The 20,318-nt window shown below is 39.2% G+C and overlaps 1 protein-coding gene across 4 annotated transcripts in view; it reads right to left on the reverse strand.

Moving 5' to 3' along the window:
- LOC126759514 (serine-rich adhesin for platelets) overlaps positions 1 to 20,318 on the reverse strand; it is a 126,506-nt gene that overhangs the window by 11,929 nt on the left and 94,259 nt on the right. For 3 of the 4 annotated variants that reach the window (XM_050474335.1, XM_050474336.1, XM_050474339.1), the window contains 2 exons: positions 1,785 to 2,615; positions 1,312 to 1,685 (listed from right to left, as the gene is read on the reverse strand). In XM_050474335.1, the coding sequence (XP_050330292.1) occupies positions 1,312 to 1,685; positions 1,785 to 2,615 (1,205 nt within the window). Of the gene's footprint in view, positions 1 to 1,311; positions 1,686 to 1,784; positions 2,616 to 5,051; positions 5,238 to 20,318 lie in introns of those variants that run through there. The other variant, XM_050474337.1, reaches the window with a different exon arrangement.

Here is a 20,318-nt window from a genome sequence, read left to right on the forward strand (position 1 = left end):
CTGAATTGGTCCGATGTGAACAATTTGTTCGACGTTTCCAACCATGTCTTTATCTTCACGATATTTGACAAACACTGGTTTATGATCGATCAATTTATGCGGAATACAGGGTTTGTCCGGAAAGTAATAGGACTGATTTTTTTCCGCCGCGACTGTACTTCGGAGCGTCAGAGCGCACCGACTGGATTAGGTAAAGGGCGTTCTTAGCTAACGAACGAGCGGGTGGTCAGTTGTCTCCAACCTGGAGAGTCAGGACAAACAGACGTTTGAGATGATCAAGCAGGCTTACCAAGATGCTGCTTTAGCAAGAAGTGATGTGTTTCGGTGGCACCAGGCCACCAGGGCCGAGAAGAGGTAGCTGATGAAGACCGTGCTGGGAGACCTGCGACTTCGACAAACACCGACAATGTGTCTCGTGTGCGCAAAGTTTTGAGTTTAGACCGTCGACTAAGTATTCGTTTAATTGCCCAGATGTTAAATTAATCAAAATCTGTGATTTGATAGAGCACTTGAACCTGCGCAAGGTGAGCGCGAAGAATGTCCCAAAAGTGCCCACTGACGATCAAAACTTGTGAACTACCTAGCTACCTAACCAAGCCCGGCATCCCAACGATTCCGCAGCCGCCCTAGAGTCCAGATGTGGCCCCCAGGCCTTTTTTGGTTCCTTGCCTGAATAGGTCAATGAAAGGCAAGCATTTTGAGACGACAGAGGGGATCCAAGCAGCATCAACCTCAGCTCTCAAGGCTATTCCGGAGAATGCCTTCCATGACGCCTTCAATGCTTGGAAATCGCGCTGGCAGCACTGCATCGACGCAGAAGGAGCCTATTTTAAAATTTTTTAAAGAATTGTAACGATTGGTTCAATATATTTTTTTAAATCGACTCAGTCCTTTGACTTTCCGGACAAACCCTGCTATATATGCTCTTTTGGACCGATTTGAGCAATTTTATTCAGAGATTTCGGTATTCCATATAAGGACTTGACCTTGATCGTTAAGTTTATAAAACGGCTATATGCTATATTCGTCCGATATCAGCGGTTCAAGAATTGAAGCGGACGGACAGACAGACGGGCGTGGCCAAATTGAATTAGCTCGTCAATCTAATATACATATATATATATATAAACATACTTTGTAGAGCCCCCGAAGTTTTCTACTGGGTATTACAAACTTCGTGGCAAACGGAATATACACAGTTCGGGTTATAATATGTACGTAGCAAGTCTTCAAAACGCGCTACTCGTCTGCTCAATAGCTTTCAAAATAAAGTTAAGAGAGGAAAATAAAATATGTATGTATATAACTCACTATTAGGCGGCGCATGATCGATGGTAGTCGTAGCCAAACTGGCCTTGTGGATCTCCATGCGACTATACTGCACACCGTCCACCACACTACCGTGTTGGTGTTGTTGTTGTAGCTGATGCTGTTGCAACTTCGACAATTGCATTGGCGCGTGTGACGTCTGCGCTTGCTGTGTCTGTTGCAGTTGTTGTACCTGTAGCTGATGCAACGGATGATGTTGCAGCGATTCGTACAGCACTGTGGGTTTCTTTATCAGCACCACATTGCCAGCTGCTGCTGTGGTGGCGCTAGGCTCAACACAGGCACTTGTGTTGATGGAGAGCGGTTGGAAGGGATCAAAGCCTTTGGCGAGATGAGAGACGAGCTTGCGTTCGAAGCTGGAATGAAAATGAATGTGTAGGAAAATGTAATAAATAAATTTGTATGAAAAATATGGATACAGTACATGAAAAATGGCTTAAGCCAAGACAACTTACACTTTATTGGTGACCCCAGTCTCCTGCAGGGTTTCTAAATAATCCAAATCCTTTACATATTTATCACCCATGCCATTGTTGTTGCTCGGCCGACTGCTTGCGCTGCCATTGCCAGCTGCTTGTCGCAAGGCCGCCGTTTCAACGCCGACAGCACGTACGCCACCAGCGCTCACACTCACACTTGTCGCCGCATTCAACACACTGCCACGACTCATAGCACTCTCCATGCTAATATAGTTGCCACCGACGCTGCCAACACCACCACCACCACTACCACTAGTGGTCGCAACGTGGTTTTTGGCTACATTGCCACTGCTGCTGACACTGCCGTAGTATTGATGCATTTCAATTGCACTGACGTTGGCGGGCAACAGCTCACGCGTGCTCGACGCCGATGAGGATGTCGCCGAGAGTGGTTGCTTAACGTGTGTACGCACCTGACCACGCGGCCCGCCGCCGCCACCTATGCTGCTCAGCACTGATGAACCGGCCGATGTCGATGTCGTCGACACCATAGACAATTGCGGGCTGCCCGACGGTGGTGTGTGCGGCGGGAAGAAATGCTGTTGGGCGGTGTGGCTCACAGCGGGTACGCTGTGCAGCGTGGCGTGCGTATGTGGCAGCGGTGATTTAAGGAATTCCTCTTTTTGCTTGATCGATTCACGTAGGCGTATCATCAATTCGCTGGTGTCAACGGCGCCGACACCCGAAGCGGGCGCATAGAAGGCGGAATTGGCTGCGACCGCTGCAGCTGATTGTGTGTGATAGAGTTGATGTTGTTGTTGTTGTTGTTGTCGGGATAATACTGTCAAATTGGGCGGCGGTTGGGAGCTGCAAATGAAAAAAATAAATGCAAATGAGATTAGTGTGAAATTTTTGAAGAAAAAATAAGCTTATAAAGTTTACGTAATGAATATATGTACATATATACATACATATATTATATATGTATATTAATAAATTAATATTGAAAGCGGTTTTTCGGTATACATATACATATGTATATGCGTCTAAATATGATAGAGTTGCCACTTATAAAAAAACTCAGCCAAATTTTGCACCACGAATTCAGTGAAAAATTATTTGGTCTTAAAAAGTTTAAGTTAACCGACGTAATATTTCTCAAAGTCAAGTTGTTGTTGTAGCGATTATTTAGGCTCTGGGGAAATGAGCAAAATTAACTGTGGTTGATGTTGTTGTTTTTGTAGGGGCAAAGTTCTACCGAGTTGCTAGTCCTTGACCGGATAAAAATGCGGGTCCGTTCCGGTTACTTGGACCCGACTATCGTGACAACTGCCCGACCGTCGTGGGAACGGTTAAAATGTAATGTCGGCGGAAAGTCGAGGAAACGTGATAAAAAATATCCGGGTACGTTCCGGTTACAAAGACCCGACTGTCGTTGAAACGGACCGATTGTCGTCGAAACGGTTAAAATTAATCGAAGTCACTTAACAGAAAGTCGAGAAAACGTCATAAAGAATCCGGGTCCGTTTCGGTTACGTAGATCCGACTGTCGTGGGAACAGCTCGATCGTCTTCGGAACGGGTCAAATTAACAGGAGGAGGCAAAGTCCTGTACGGTGATTAGCCTTTGGATCGGTAAGAAAGAAATGTTTAGGAAAAGTACTTCCAAACGGTTGAAGCTTTGGTAAAGATAAATAATATCATTATGATATTTTGGGCCCTGAAGAATTGGTATGGTCCCCTATTAACTGTATGTAATCTGAATGTAAAACAATGGAAACAACCGATGCAGTAATACTTTTCACAAATAAAAATGTAAATGCAACAGTGGTCCGATCTTAAAATATTGTTCGAAGATTATACCGTTGCATAGGTGGGTAATGGCGGCTGGGCAAACATCGTCTACATGATTTGCTATTGCGAAAGCCGCGATGGACCTGCAGACAATTCCAGAGTCAACATCTACGTAGACAGTCAAGCAGCAATCAATGCAGTAATCTCGTATCTGCATATCGGCCAGGAGTGTCTTGGGAAGCAGGGCAGCAGTGGAAAGTGTTGCAGGAAGCAAGGAGCTTCACTTCTACTGTGTGCCAGGCTTCAAAGGCACTAAAGGCAATGAAATAATGGGGAAGATTGCCAAGAATGGTGTACGGCTAACATTCAAAAACGGGATCAAGATTGCATTGAAGCATGATAAAGAAAATCGAAACCTGATGAAACGAGCGACCTGGATACAAAACTGCAAAAGTCATATGCAAAACGGTAGATCGGAAGTACACAAAATTTCTATTGGTACTAGCTAGAAGAGACTGTAGGAACATGATAGGAATACTAACTGGTCACTGACTGGTGGCGATACGCGTTCGCAGGATGGGACTGACAGAACGAGAAGATTGTGAGAAAAGTCTAGAGTCGGGCACCAGGGAAACAATGGAGCATCTCTTGTGCACTTGTCTCGTATTGACAAGACATCTGGGGCTCTCACGGTTGATACACTGGAAGAGGTAACGATAGAGAGGCCTCAGAGTCTATTAAATTTCGCGTCAAACGCAGGCATTCTAATGGATGACTACTCCTCTTGGACCCATCAACTGAACCCCATCTGGTATCGCCTACCAGATTATTAACCTAACGTACCGTTACCTGGAATAATTACTGCTGCAAATTATTGGGATGATATTTTATAAAATAAAAAAGTTTTCCATGCAGGGACTCGATTTTGATCGGTCAGTTTGTATGGTTTTATGCTATAGTAGTCCACAATCGGCGGTTTTGGGAGAAAATAACGATATCTCGAAAATGGAGGAACTTGCGCGCATTGAGTGGGTTCCACAGAGGGACTGACAGACAAGCGGAGGCAGCTAAATCGACTCAGCTCGGCACGCTAAACATTTATGGGATCTCCGACTTTTCCTTCTGGGTTTTAGTCAAGTAGTTAAACGTGCTAGCATTAAAAACTCAATAGAAAAACTTTCTCCAGAAAATTTAAGACATCTCAAAAGCATTACATAATCAAAACTAAGTTAGACCGCTGTCTATGCCGATTTCACCAAACACCCGCGAATTTTTTTATAACGTTGCCAACAATTTCAACACTGCCATTATGACATTATTTTCAAAACCACGCTCAGCCGCTGTTGAGCGCTATTTTTGGCTAGACTACAGCCACAGCGCAAACGCGAAACGATAAATAAAAAAAATAACACGCTTCCGCCCAATGTGTGACACCCAATAATTAGCGGCAAACTTATATAAATGCAAACACACACTTAAGTAAAATGGGCACATATACACACACACACACCTACGACATGGTGACTGACACATTCTGCAAAAACAACTCAAAACCGCATCCATCGGCCCCATCATAACATCGGAATGCAACAAGTAGCGCGCACTCAAAAAGCGGCTCAGAGAGAGCGCCAATGATGAATTCGTATCGAAGTCGCGACTTTTATTTACAGCACAAACATTTCACACACCACAAATTAAGTACGTGAACATTTGCATTATTAATTTTTATTATAAATAATTCACTTAATGCACATGCGCGCTTGTAAAGAAATGCTGAAAACTGATGGCAGGGTGTGGTTGGTTGACGAGCGCTAAGCGCGCGCATGCAAGCTGCCAATAATTAGCTATGCAAATGTGGCGCAATTGCAAATTCACTGAGCGTAATTAAACAGCTATCTTGGCGAGCACTTAATAGACACTTCTATATAGATTTTTTCTAAATTTAGATTTGCAAGATTAGCGCTGGAGATAGTAGAATTTATTATTGCAACGCCACTGCTGATTGTGTGATGTGTGTTTTTGAGAGCGTTGAGATTACTACCCGAAGATGCAGCAACTAAAACGTTGATAACACTTTCGAATGATCTAACCGAAAAACGCCGACGAACAGCAAGCACGCGCGCGATTATTAAGCGTTCTTAATTTTTGTAAAAGCTACAAGTGTTTGCTTAATAATTTATTAACTATCGTCCGCCGTTTGCCAGCCAGCTTGATTGACTAAGTACTCCGACTGACTAGACGAACGAGAAAGTAGACGCAGTGGTGAGCGCGCAAACACTAGAAATTCAAATGATATTGACAACGCGTCAACTTAATTTGACGCGTATTTAATATAGAAGAGCAATGTTGTTGTCGTTAATATTAGTTTTGTTGTTGTTGTTATTATTGTTGTTGTTGCTAGTGTCTTTGGCAGGTAGACGAAATACGCAAATCAATGCGTCGCAGTTGATTGGCGGGCGGACAGCGAGTTCAGGCGTAGCTTGTGTGCGACATTCCTGTTGGAATTTGGAACTGAAAACGCTGCAAGCCACATCGAAACGGACTGGCGCGCACGAGAATGCGATGTGCACTGGCAAGCGGACACAGGCGTCGGAGCCACAACCTTCAGCGCGAACGCATACGCTAGAAATCACAAACGACGACAGGCGGCGCGCACACACAAATTCATCGGGCTCAACAGGCACCGCCATCAGAGTTTAGCGCGCTCACCGTCACCAGCCATTATCCATCCACCCATTGGGGGCATACGCAAGCGCTGACGTATGAATATTGCTATGCGCTGCTAACGCACAGAATGGAGCTACCCATTATGGAGGGCGCGCGTAGCGACACTGATGACGACTATGGCAATCCATTGAAATTGGTGAGGCCGTCGCACAGTCAGCGCAATTCCTTAAAGAGCGCATGCGCGACAGTTAGACAAGCGCGCCACCGCCACCCACCTGCCACCGCGTATTTTTATGTGGTTGACATTATTGGAGGAGAATGATTGAGCAGCAAAAATTCAAAAATAAATATTAATAAAAATCTACTGCCGATCAAGTGAAATATAGTCGAAAAAATAGTACAAAGTAAATATGATTAATATAATTTCAATTTGCTATTAAATATAAAAGTACGCAGCAAACATGCCGCTTGCCGTAGCGTATACAAAAAATAATAATAATAAGCAACAAAAACAACGCGCGCACATAACGCACGCTGCTTAGTGCCATACAAGCGGCTGCCTTGACTTATTTGTGCGGCGGCGGCACACAGCGCTTCGTAGCGGTCAGTCTCAAAAAGGAACGCGCGCTACTTGCGTTTGGGCGCAAGTTTTTTTTGTTTTTGCTTTTGCGCTTCGTGTGCCATCCACAATTTATTTTACTTTGTTTTGAGCGCTGTGAGTGCGCGCAAAATTGAATATCCGATTTTTTCCCCTTTCCATTAGCTGCCACAGTCCAGGAAAACAATGCGGCGTTGGAATTGGCGAATTGTAGCGCAGTGCGGTAGTATGTGTAGAACAGCATGCCCTCACCCAAAAACAAAAATATGTATAAAAAATTAAAATTGACAGAACATTATTCAATTGACCTTGAGCAAGTTAACAAAACAAGTCTATGCGAAGGAAGCAATAAAAAAGAAGCGCAAGTGTCTGAGGAAAACATGTGGGTAGGTTTACGTATTCGGAAGATAGGTGGGGAAATGAGGTGAGGGGAGTGAGTGCTTAGCAAAGACTCAAACCATTCCAAATAGTTGTAGAAGTCAGAACAGGTAGAATACTAGGAAAGTTATGACTCAATTTACTTATACCATATGTTCGAAGCGAATGTCGTAAGTAATGATATCACTGCGATCGAAATGATTAAAGACATACCAAGCTGTCAAATTTTGACGTTTCAATCAGCTGACGCAAAGTTAACTTTTAGAGAAAACAATTATTCTTTAAGATTCCAAACAAAACTCACTGCATATTCCTTACCATGTTTAACCCTTGGACCCTTTTTATATGAATGAAAAGAGGTTTTGTTCTACAACAGTATTTACGTGAACATCCCGATTATGGATGGAGAAGATGCGTTTTCAATGTGTTGACATAATATTAAAGTAAACTGCTTTTTAGCTAACTTTCAGCAGGAACCACCGATAAATAGAGTTCTTCCGATAATTTTGATTCAATTTTGGTAGTCCTTTACGCACTAAATGCAGAAGTCATACCAGTCAGTTGTAGCTAGTTTCGAAATGCGAACTACCCCATCTACTAACATAACTTTATCTGGATTCAATAAAAGACATATCAATTTGCTTAGATATACTAAATATGAATGTCAAACAATGTGTTTATTATGACAGTTGATTTGACAGCTGTCAACCGTGGAAAGCATTTTACATTTTTACTTAAACGCTCCAAATTATTTACGTACACACAAGATTAAATTTAACTCGGATTGGTCCGTAAACGATAAAAATGGCTTCCAAGATTAATAAAGCATTTTTTATGTTCGTATCAGATCGAGAAGACTGCAGGAAATGTCTAGAGCAAGGCACTAGAGAAACAATGGAGAATCTCGTGTAACTCGTCCCGTATTGTTCGCAGAAGAGAATTTTTCACTTTCGAAAAAAGGAAAAATATCACAAGGAGCCAAATCTAGCTAAGCGGGGCTAAGCGACGACTCTCATCTCGTGTTTGGACAAAAAATCAGTCAGAATCAAGCTAGAATTCATGTATTTTGGTTCAAGTCTTGCTTTGACACGCTTCATACCCAAAACATTAATCGAAAAAAGTTGTTGAGATCCTCAGCTATCGCTCTCATACCAACACAACTATTTTCAAGAACCGTTTCTTCAAAGTTTTCTATGTTATCGTCATTAATAGAAGTGGAGTGGAGGAGAGGTGGACCATGGGAAACTTTTCGATGACTTCAGGAATTTCACTGCACTTTTTGTGCCCTTTAAATACCATACTTGTGTTCGTGATAAAGGGCAGTCTAAAATAATGCAGGATTTTAGTATAGATTCTCTTTTAAAAATGTTTATAATTTCTTTGATCAATTGTCAATTGGGATAATACCTAATACCAATATTAATTATATGTACATATATGTGGAATAAACGCTAAGTGGAAAGGTAGATGACCTTGAAAGAAATAAAGCATAACTTGAAGCGTTTCTGTTCACTTTTTGAGGTGGAAATAATCAATAATATTATTGACAATGCGATTTACATATTACAGTAAATGATATATTTTTATTTAAACTCATATTAATAATGCAAACTTAGTATGCATATGTGACAAAATGCGCGACGCAATTGCTGCACGCTTGAGACGCGGGTATTTACTGTCAACACAACGCCAACAGCGTAACAACTCGGTGCTCCGCTGCTGCCAACTGTCACTTATAGCACATTTGCTCTATGGCATACCCAAGTGGCCAGCCGCGATGCCCTTTTACTGCTTTGGGCTGGCTGGCTGGTCGATATCTCGAAGGTCTATTAACGCCTATTTGGTTTTGCGTTAATTTATGTAACACAGGTACAACAGCAAAAACAAATAAATAATAAATAAAACATAAAAAACAAAAAACAAAAACTTCAACTCGAACTGTCACTATGTCAGTCTGTCAGTTAATGCGCGACAACAACAAATGAAAGGGCTACAAAAACAAATGACGTGTGTTGCCAATAATTTGTGACAGTCAATCACCAACCACAAAGCCAACGTTGGTGATGGTGTTTTTTATGTATGTTTTTATACTCTCGCAACAATGTTGCTAACGAGAGTATTATAGTTTTGTTCACATAACGGTTGTTTGTAAGTCCTAAAACTAAAAGAGTCAGATATAGGGTTATATATACCAAAGTGATCAGGGCGACGAGTAGAGTTACGAATTTCCGGATGTCATGTCTGTCGTCCGTCCGTCTGTCCGTCCGTCCGTCCGTGCAAACTGAACTTGAGTAAAAATTGAGATATCATGATGAAACTTGGTACACGTATTCCTTGGCTCCATAAGAAGGTTAAGTTCGAAGATGGGCAAAATCGGCCCACTGCCACGCCCACAAAATTGAAACAAAACCTATAAAGTGTCATAACTAAGCCATAAATAAAGATATTAAAGTGGAATTTGGCACAAAGGATCGTATTAGGGAGGGGCATATTTGGACGCAATTGATTTGGAAAAGTGGGCGTGGCCCCGCCCCCTACTAAGTTTTTTGTACATATCTCGGAAACTACTATAGCTATGTCAACCAAAGTCTTCAGAGTCGTTTTCTTCAGGTATTTCCATATACAGTTCAAAAATGGAAGAAATCGGATAATAACCACGCCCACCTCCCATACAAAGGTTATGTTCAAAATCACTAAGAGTGCGTTAACCGACTAACAAAAAACGTCAGAAACACTAAATTTTACGGAAGAAGTGGCAGAAGGAAGCTGCACCCAGGCTTTTTTTAAAATTGAAAATTATTGCCGCCCATTTATGGACCACAGAACCATATCTCAGGAGCTACTAGACCGATTTCAATGAAATTCGGTATATAATATTTTCTTAACACCCTGATGACATGTACGAAATATGGGTGAAATCGGTTCACAACCACACCTTCTTCCAATATAAAGCTATTTTGAATTCCATCTGATGCCTTCTCTGTATAATACGAGTATAAACATTAGGAACCAATGATGATAGCGGAATAAAACTTTACAAAAATACGGTATTTGAATATGTAAATGACGTATTATGAAATCTCGATTATCACTTTACCATGCGAGAGTATAAAATGTTCGGTGACACCCGAACTTAGCCCTTCCTTACTTGTTCTTTTTGTAATTTGAATGTTGGACGCTTTCGTTGTTTATAGTTTCAGTTTCATTTTGGGTTTTATTGTTGTACAAATGTTTACGCGCATTTTCGCATATTTTCATGCCTGCCGCGAGTTCGCACTGTTTTCCTCGCATTATTGCTTTTTGTTGCCCTGCGTCAACAAGTATTTTTGCGGGTTGACAGCCGCATGGCAGCCGAGAGCGACGGCGATAGTGATACCCGTGCCGATGCGGCTTGACCATACGTGATGCTTGCAGGTCTGCGGTTTGTGCAGCGTCCAGCGTTGCTGCTCAGGGCAGTGGGCACTTTCGTAGGGTCGCTATGTTAGGCCATCGAATTCAACCGGTCATGCCCACATAGGTTGTTTCGTGTCAGTTTTTATAGGTTTATTGCTGTTGTTGGCACACTATTGACTTTATAATATTTACGTTTGTGTTGATTGCCTTTTTTATTTTAAATTTTTGTTTTTACATTTTTATTTGCAATTTATGCAAAGTTTTTAAGCGAGTTTACGATTATGCTTCGTTTATGACAAGCATAAGTTGACGTTAGTTTTGGTTGGGAATTTATGTGAATTTTTATTATACAGTCAAATTTTACTACAGTTGGATGCTTGTATTCCTTGAAATGGCCTAAATATTATTTTATTATTCTTTTTTTTTAATTTTTTTTGTTACAGTCATATTGACCAAAAATGAGGTTTCGACCCCTATAATGCGATGCCTATATTAATCCTTTGTTATGAACTCACATACCGTAATTAATAATGATGTTTTATAACCTGAAATTATCCATAAGTCGCCAATTCAAGGGGACAATAAGAGACAAATTTCATACAAATTTTCTTCCATAACTCGAGAGAGACCTTCTTTCTTTTCCTTCCATAACTTGAAATCTCTCTAGCTCAAAGTTTTTATGGATTATAGTGATTCGAGTTAAGGAAGTTCAACTGTATTAAGTTGTTCGATGTTAGTGTCGAAAAACGGAGAAATTACTTTTTTTAAGGACTCAGTGCTAAAAAAAAAAGTAGTTTGGACCAATGCCCCGTAACAAGTCGGTTTAGACTTACATGGGAATATATTGAAATGCAATTTCTTCTACTCTAAAACAGGCACTGAGTTCGAAAACGAAAGCAGCCATGTAATCCAAAGTGGAATTACTTTTGAAACTAAGTAAACTTTGGACCGGGGAGGCTTTTGTCAAATATAATTCCATTATAATAAAATACATAAAAACGACCTAAGGTATGAGGCAGGCAATGAATGACAATATTAAATAAGACGATTCTAAAGAGAAATATTCTGTTAAAAAATGTATTTCGCGTTAGCCTCCACCGCATAAAACAAGGAACGAAATGAACTAACATACAGATGTAACTTGGAACTCGGTCGCAGCTTATTGTAGCTACGAGGAAGACCTTGGCAGCATCTGAAATATCAAGTTAAGAATGTCTTAGCTTCAGAGATCGTGGTATTTTGGAAACTTCCAAACTATTTTCGCAACTTTAAGGCTGAGTTCTACGCTATCAGACTTAGGCGTCGGGACCTAAAGGCGCAGAATGGAGTAGAATGAAAAATTGAGTAAAAGAGGTTATGAAGCACAAAGAACTACCTACCATAAACCTATCTTATTGGCGTTAAAATGGAAAAAGTTAGAGAAACATCAATGAGGTAACATAGGATCTCATCATCTTTTATGGATCGACTCAACACATTTTGGTTAATGTTTTGGTTATGAAGCGTATCAATGCTGGACTCTTGGCAAAGAATTTTCTTAAAAAACGACGTCAAAACTGTTCAACAGTCCGCACAAAAATGGCGGAACCAAAACAAAAAAATAAAATTTCAGTGAAAGTACTGGTTACCATGCCAGCTGATCTTTAAACGAGTTTTTCTTGAAACTGTGTGAAGTCGGTTGGCAAGATTTCTCGAGAACTACTCAACCGATCTTCATGAAATTTTACACTTTGTCTTTGAGATACAAATCTTAAATACTTGAAATTGGACGAAATTGAAAAAATGTTTGAAAGAAGTTGTTTTTTACCCGAGGAAACCCAGGTAACCCCTTAGAGGGTAACCGCTGATAAAGACGCTAAATTGGCAATGTAAAAAAAACATATCCCCATATATTGCAGGAAAAATTTTCATCGTAAAGTTAGTTATCGCAATGCACAGGCGTGAACAACAATGCCATTAACTCATTTGTAGACCCAATAACACACATACACACACATGCACAAATACATATGAACACAAGCGCATTAAAGCATCTGCATGGAAGAGTAGCTTGTAAAATGCAATCACAGTTGCAAGCATGAAACTTCGTCATCAATTTGGAATGTCACATGAAAACGGCAACGGCAACCACAACAACACCAACAAAAGAGAATAAAAATCAAAAAACAAACGAAATGCAATAAAACAGTAATAAAAGTTGAATAAAAAGCGAAAATGCAGAGCGATCAAGCCAGCCAATCAGGCGACACAACACAGCAGCCGCCGGAGCCAAAGCAACGCTGCAGCAAGGCGGCCACAACTTGGAAAGGCGCGCGCTTAGCTGGCAGACTGAATGCCATACAAGCAAAAAGAGCGCAGCAGACAGCAGCAAGGCGACCGAGGGTGAGGCGAAAACGCCGGAGGGCGAAGCATGCCGACAACTACACATTTGGACAGACTGCCAGTCAGCCAGTCAGTCAGTCACTCACTCTGACATGCAGTCAGCCAGTCAATTAGTGTGTCTCCCACCCCCAACATACCGCAGCCGTGTTGCGTGGCGTCGCGTCGCGTCGCCGGTGGCAGTCGTTTAAAGTAGCTCGCGAACGCGCGCGCCACAATGCTTAATTAAGAGTTCAACATATTGCCAACAATTGCTGGTGAATTCCATTGCTGGCATTGTTGCTGGCAATTGCGGTACAAGCAATGCAAATATCGTTAATTCATGTTGTGTAAATTGGGCAACAACACATAACAGCAACAACAACAACAATAACTACATTCGGATGCATTGTGAAATGCAATAAATACCCGTGCGCATGTGTGTGTGTGAGCGCGCGCTTATGTATGACAATCAAAATAGCAGCAAAAATTGCAGTCGAAACAACAACAAAAGCAGCAACATGCAATGTTGTTGCCGCCAACAAGCAATCACACAAAGCGAGCGCACAATAATAAGCTGGCAGTCAGTCAGTCAGTCACCATTGAAGCAACAGCAACAACATCAGCTGCTACATGAGCAATAATCACAACAAAGGCGGCGGCGACGCCAACAACACAAAAGCAATTTACTAATCTGCTATGAATAAGTATGGCAGGGAAAGCACAAAAAAGTTACAGTTTTTCCTGTTGCCTTTTACCTTTTTCATTTTCATTTGCATTTTCATTTTTATTTTTGTGCAACAAATCGCTGACAACAGCGAAAAGGAGAGTGACGAACAGCAGGAGCGGCAAGGCGGTGACAGTTGGCGAAATAAACTAATTTATTAATGTGATACATTGCGCACACATACATGCAGACAGTCAGTCACAGTGACATGTTACTAATGCAATTATATAAAAAGTTAATTTATGCAGTTTAGCATCTATTTAAAACTGTATAACCATTTAGATATATATATTTACATATTTATGTATGTAAGGTACTGAGGCAACGAAATTGTTTTGCTTTTTATTATTTTTTTTAATGTTTTGATTATAATTTTGCTTTAAATTTTGCTAAAAACAAAAATAAATACTAAAGCCAGACATCGTAAGAAAAATTTACTGCAGATGCTAGACCAGTTAATGTCAAAGTTGAGAGTAATAAAAGGATGAACAACTTTTGTATAAGCACCTTTTTCACATAACCTCCAAATTTGCGTGACAAATTCCAATATCCAAGTTTTTGTTGTTTTTTTTTATCTTATACAAAAAAAATTCTTTCGCGACTTGTCGTCTTAGATCCTAAACACAAATTTTTTTAATACTAAGCAGGAGACCTTAATTCGACTCAAAATCGAAAAAAACCCGAATTTTCAATCACAATTTTTAAGATTTTTTTGTAAATGTAAGCAAACTTTATGTTTGTTGAAATCTTATTATTTGTAAATTTTCTCCGAATATGCAAAAAAAGACCCTCTTAAACGATTCAAAGCTACCTAATATTTCTTAGCTGTTTAGAGGGTCCTATGCTATAGTTGTTCGATCTATGTAAATAATTGTTCGGAAATTGTATATAATTTGTGCAAAATTTTGTCACAATATTTTGTAAAATTTCCCGTTTTCCATTCAAAGATTGATCTGTTTGTATGGCAGCTTATGCTATAGTGGTTCGATCTGAATAATTAGTTCGGAGATTGTAGTGTTGCCTTTAATAATGTCCTTGCCAAATTGTTTGAAGCTACCTTGAAATAAAACCAGGCGTTGGAGCAGAGGCAACAGCAGCAGCAACAAACTTGCTAGGGTCCTTGATGAACTCCTTAATGGTAGCAGTTTCCCTGAAATCTACTTCGGTGGCAGCAGCAATAGTCAATAGATTCTTGAAACCATTGGCAACACAGTGTGGTGCCAAAACAATAGTTGGGTAATCAACCATCGGTCATCGCTTGATTCTAATCTCTAAGAATCTTATATTCCTATCACATTAATTAGGAAACTGGCAGGAAGTACGCTGGCCAAGCCGAGGAATAAACCTAATACCAATTGGAGCTGACCGTGAATAGGTGTCTACTAATGATGCTAGGACAAGCAGATATCTCTGAGATGTTCGTGCGATGCAATTGATCTTTTTATGCTCAGAACTAACATTAAAGTTTATTATACACAAAAAAAAAAAATATTGGCAAATCAAAGCTCGACGACAAATTCTAAATAAGTTATAGTTGACAGAGCATTGTTGAACGAAAGGACAGTTGCATGGTTTTTTAAGAAATGAACATGTAACTGTCTATTGCAGGATCACGCCATATAATTTTTTGGAAAGTGCTGCCTTAACAACATGTATCTCTCCGTCACAATTTTTAGTTCTTACCTTTCTCAAAAATACTTGGACAACCATCAAGTATTGAAGATTTGGTGTAATAAAGTAACATTGTACCGTTTACCAGTGCTATATTTACTATATGTATATCATAACGAAGGAAATCAGGACGTGGGTGAATCAGTAAATTTGAAGGACCAGAACTTCTAAATGGACACAAATAATCCTCTTCACGACAAACGAGTGGATTAAGTCTCTTCAACTAACCAAAACGTTAGGACAAAAAAAACGTCTGTTTAACGAGCGAACTTACTATTTACTGAAGAGCAGAAAAAGCGATAAAGTGAGAAGGCGGACATTGGTAGTTTACCAGTTATGTCACCGATGTCTACGACCTCATAAGCACACCGTTCCAAGGACAATCGGGTATACTTAAACGGAACGGAGCCGGATTATTATCAGGAAAAAGACTGCCAACTCGTTTATAACCGCGCAAACGGTGGCTACGCCAATGAAGAAGAAAAAGTAAGGATTGCCAACTTTCCAGCTTTCCTAAAAATGAGATCAGGGATGTAATTTACATTAGCAATGGGTGGAAAGCTTTCACTTGTGAAGCATTCGGGATTAGAGATAGTTTTTTTTTGACATTGGGAGTAGTATACCTCAGAATCTGGAAGTTTTTATAGATGGTATAATATTTATACAAAAAAAAACATAAAATTCAAAAACTTCACCACCTTGCTGTTTCATTGCTTTTTTTTATTATAAAATATTTTATATTTTTACTTTAATTTTGCATCGCCTGTTTGTTTGTATGTTTCAGCAAAAGTAAATTAAAAGTAAAAGTCGAAAACAGCTAACAAAAGTGCGAAATCAACATTTGGAAAGGTGATGGCAAACAAAACGGAAACTTGCTGAAACAAACAACAACAAAAATGCGCAAAAAGCAATACGAAGAGCAGGCAATAGTTACAATGGCAGGAAAATTTGGCCGTAGGCAAAAAGTTTAATTTATTTGTTGTGATTGCTGTTGTTGCCGCTGCAGTCGCTGCTGCAATCAAAGTCTCGTTGCGGTGCTGTAACATTTCAGCTGTTGTCAGCTGTGCACGTGTGTGTAATTGTATTTGTAAAAGCGCCCATATAGGCGAAAATTACTGTCATTTGCTGGCTAATTTACATTTCTCTTTTTCGTTTTAGTTTTGGTTTTATTTTCATTTCAATTTTTCGCTTTTTGCTTTTTTTTATTTTTATTACATTTATGTGCGCATATTGCGAAATTAGAAAGTGCATTGTGCAAACACACAACCAAATGACCGAAATCATACGATTGCACATACACAAAACTATAAGCATACATATGTACATATGTATTTAGTATTTGCACTGACAGTCAACCGAGTGGAACCTTTGCCTACAAAGTCTGCCAGCTTTCAGCGAATGTGCAGACATTGCCAATGTGGCCGAAATAACTACGAAAAATGAATAATATGTGTATGTATGTATGTATGTATGTGTGTGTGTTTTAGTAGATAGTAAATTGGCAGGCAGTAATTTTTATCAGCGGCAATAATTGATAACGGTACATTGTATCTAAAACACACACACACACACATATGTGAAGGCATATCATGACATTATTGCTTTGTCTGTAAGTACCATATATGTACATATGTATGTATGTGAACGGAAGCAGAGCGTAAATCTTTGATTGTTATCAGCCAAAAAAAATCCATAATTACAAGTAAAATAGAAAGGGTGCAACACAAAACAGCAACATCTGTTAGCGAATTTTTCTTATGAAAATAATATTTCGTTGAATGCGAATGTCTATTTCGTCTACAATTTAACGCCGAAGGCCTGATTATATGTCATTAGCGCTTATGATAAATTAATATGAGAAAACACCACAATCGCCGCAAGAAAGCGCAGTGAAACTTATCAAAGTAATATTTTCGTTTTCAAAGTGGAATAGTGCAAGGAAAGTGCGGTTTAAAGAATTAATGTTAAATACTTAAATACATCAAGTTATTATTAAAAAAGGTAAATATGTTACTATTTTAATAACAAATGCCTTCATATACAGATTGCTTATTTTAAAGTACTGTATAGAAGCCTAAAAACTAAGATAATTTTGACAATTTATGCAGTGACGGTTTTCTCTCTTAAATATAATATAACAAATGTTTCGATTGTCATTTGGATACCAAATACGCCCTATATTCGAAATAACCCTTTTAAAAGCGCTTCTGTACATAAGACTTGCTGTAAAGTACTTATATTTTTAACCTGACATAAATTTTTTGCAACATTATTTCCCTTAAGGTAGTAGTCTGGTAACTTGGGTTTAAAAAATCGAATGTTTTTTGCTTAATTTGAAAGTACAATGTCTTGAGAATATACTGTGAAATTTTCAGACTGAAATTCGAAATATTTCGGGAGTTATAACGAGTTTTCTAGAGCGCCTCGGAGTCCTCTCTCTCGAAGTTGTTGAACTTTAAACGCGTTTTTCTCAAAACATTGTTTTTCTGGTCGGGCCGGGTCTTAACTTTTTTTCTACTGAACCGATTGCAAATTTTAATAGGCTGTTCTACACACTTATAGTTCTCGTCGGTACAAACGAGAATTTTTTTTCATTCCTAACTTATTATTTTACAACCTTTTCTTTGCTAAAATAAAACGGACTTTTTTTTCAAAGTCCGCCATTTTGTTATTTACCCTTGAAATTTAACTTCAGTAGTTCCGACCAGAATGACATGTCCATAGATTAAGAATAATCAAGAATATTTGATTTCAGATAACATCAAGAGCCAAAATCACCCGGGCCACTCACATGCATTTTTTTTTTTTTGAGGTTCCAACTTCGAGTGACAATAATAATACTAATAAAGTATTACATTTTTTCAAATAAATTTTTATTATATGTAAATAAAAACACTCAAATATTCAAGATAATTCATTTTTATTTTCCTATAAAAAACCACCCTCCAAAGAAGTCATGAAAATAGGCATAAGTTACCAGACTACTACCTTAAGTTGATACTTGATTCTAGAGGAATGATTTTCGACGTTTTTAACAATTGATACTTTTACTAAACATGAAATCAAACAAAGGCGAAAAAAGTCCAGATTCTTGGGAAGAAATGGACCTGTGCAAATATTTCAGATCGTTATCTCAAAAACTAAGGGACTACTTTGCGTATATACAAACAGACGGACGTGGCTAAATCGACTAATCTCGTCAAATTTTTTGGGAAAGTATCGGTTTTTAAGAAAAAATCGGAATAGATATATTTGTAAATTTAAAGCGTTTTCCCCACAGTTCGCGTTTTTATTATTTTTATTCATAATTTACGAGATAACGTTTTTCAAGCTTCTTAATATTTTTGATTTTACATTTATAAGAAGGTTAGGTTAGGTTAGGTTAGGTTAGATGGCTGATCAAAGATCGCACGTGGACTAATAGATGTTGTCCTTTGTGAAGCCATTGAAAAATCGAACTCCCGTGTTCGGACTTAGAGATCGGCAAGCCGCTTAGTAGCCAAAACTAATTTGCAAAGGCGCTTAATTTCTATGCCCGCCAGATCGGTGGGATGTCTGAAGGTATGTGCCCCCAAGTGTCTAAGTCTTGATCTCCCAAAAGCAGGGCAGTCAAGAAGGAAAAGCTGGCTAGTTTCTACCGCATCTTCTTCCAAGCAGCTTCTGCAAGCGGCGTCCGGTAAGATTCCCAGTCTTACAGCATGTATGCCAATAGGGCCATTTATAAGAAACTAACCGCTAAAATTTTTTTGCCTTCAAAGTGAAAAATTGAGATTTCAAAAATACCCAATCCCCACTCCTGCCTACAATACAGCACCGTGTTATGAAGGGCAATTCAACTTTTTTCGAGAGTAATTCATCAAAAAACAAAAATTATAAAAATGGGTCTTGGTTTACAAGAATTAAAACGACTTATAGTTTCCGTCGTCCGCCAAACCGGTCGTGTCAACACTAAAGCGCCTATTTTCTTTTAAGGTGATATTAAAAATAAATAAATAAAAAATTATATTTAAAAAAAAATATCTAAATTATCGAAATAAGAAAATAATTCGATTTCGTTTTTTTTTTGTTTTTTTTTTTTTTTTTCAAATGGACCTGGATATTAATTACTCATATGCCGTGTACACTGTCCTATTACGAAGTTCGGCATTATACAACGAAAGTAGTAGCAATGGTTTGTGAATAATAGCAGTGGCTTTAAGAGCAACTGTATTGGTCAGTCGAAAAATGGCGCAACATATTGTGGTCCGATGAAACAAATTTTTTTTGTTTCCGAAGACGCCGACAGCATGTACGAAAGCCAGTAAACGCTTTATTTGATCCTAAATATATTTCAGGGAGATCAAAATCATCCAATTGGCGCCACGTAGCGAAAAGAAGAAACGACTGGCGCGCTGTTGTTAACTCGGCTATAATCGCGTAAGCGATGTCTACGCCTATTAAGAAGAAGAAGAGGTGCCAAAATCAATATATGAGGGTGCTTGTCTTACTGTGGTACAGGTCCGTTATTTTGGATTAAAGAAAACATGGATGCCAAATTGTACGTTGAAATATTGAAGTCGACTATGCTACCACACGCTGAATGGAAAATGCCGTTGAAATGGGTCTATGAACAAGATAACGAACCCAAACATACCAGCAGGTTGGCAAAAAATTGGTTTGCTCTAAAAGGAGTTGAGATTATGGGTTGGCCAGCTCAGTCACCGGGCCTTAATCAAATTGAGAATCTTTGGACAGAAGTCAAAGAAGCTATAGGGAAAGAGAATTCGTCAAATACGAAGCTATTATGGAATGCTGTGAAGAAGGTATGGAAGGCCATTCCTCTCGAGAAATGCAAGCGTTTGGTGGACTCCATGCCTAGGAGATGCGCAGCTGTGTTATGCAACAACGATCATTCGACGAAATACTAATTGTTTAAACTTTATTTTATTTTATTATAATGAATTCATTGATTTTTGATGTAAAATCCGAAATACTGCTATTACTAA

This window comes from Bactrocera neohumeralis, chromosome 5 (genome assembly GCF_024586455.1).
Source record: "Bactrocera neohumeralis isolate Rockhampton chromosome 5, APGP_CSIRO_Bneo_wtdbg2-racon-allhic-juicebox.fasta_v2, whole genome shotgun sequence".
Lineage (NCBI taxonomy): Eukaryota > Metazoa > Arthropoda > Insecta > Diptera > Tephritidae > Bactrocera > Bactrocera neohumeralis.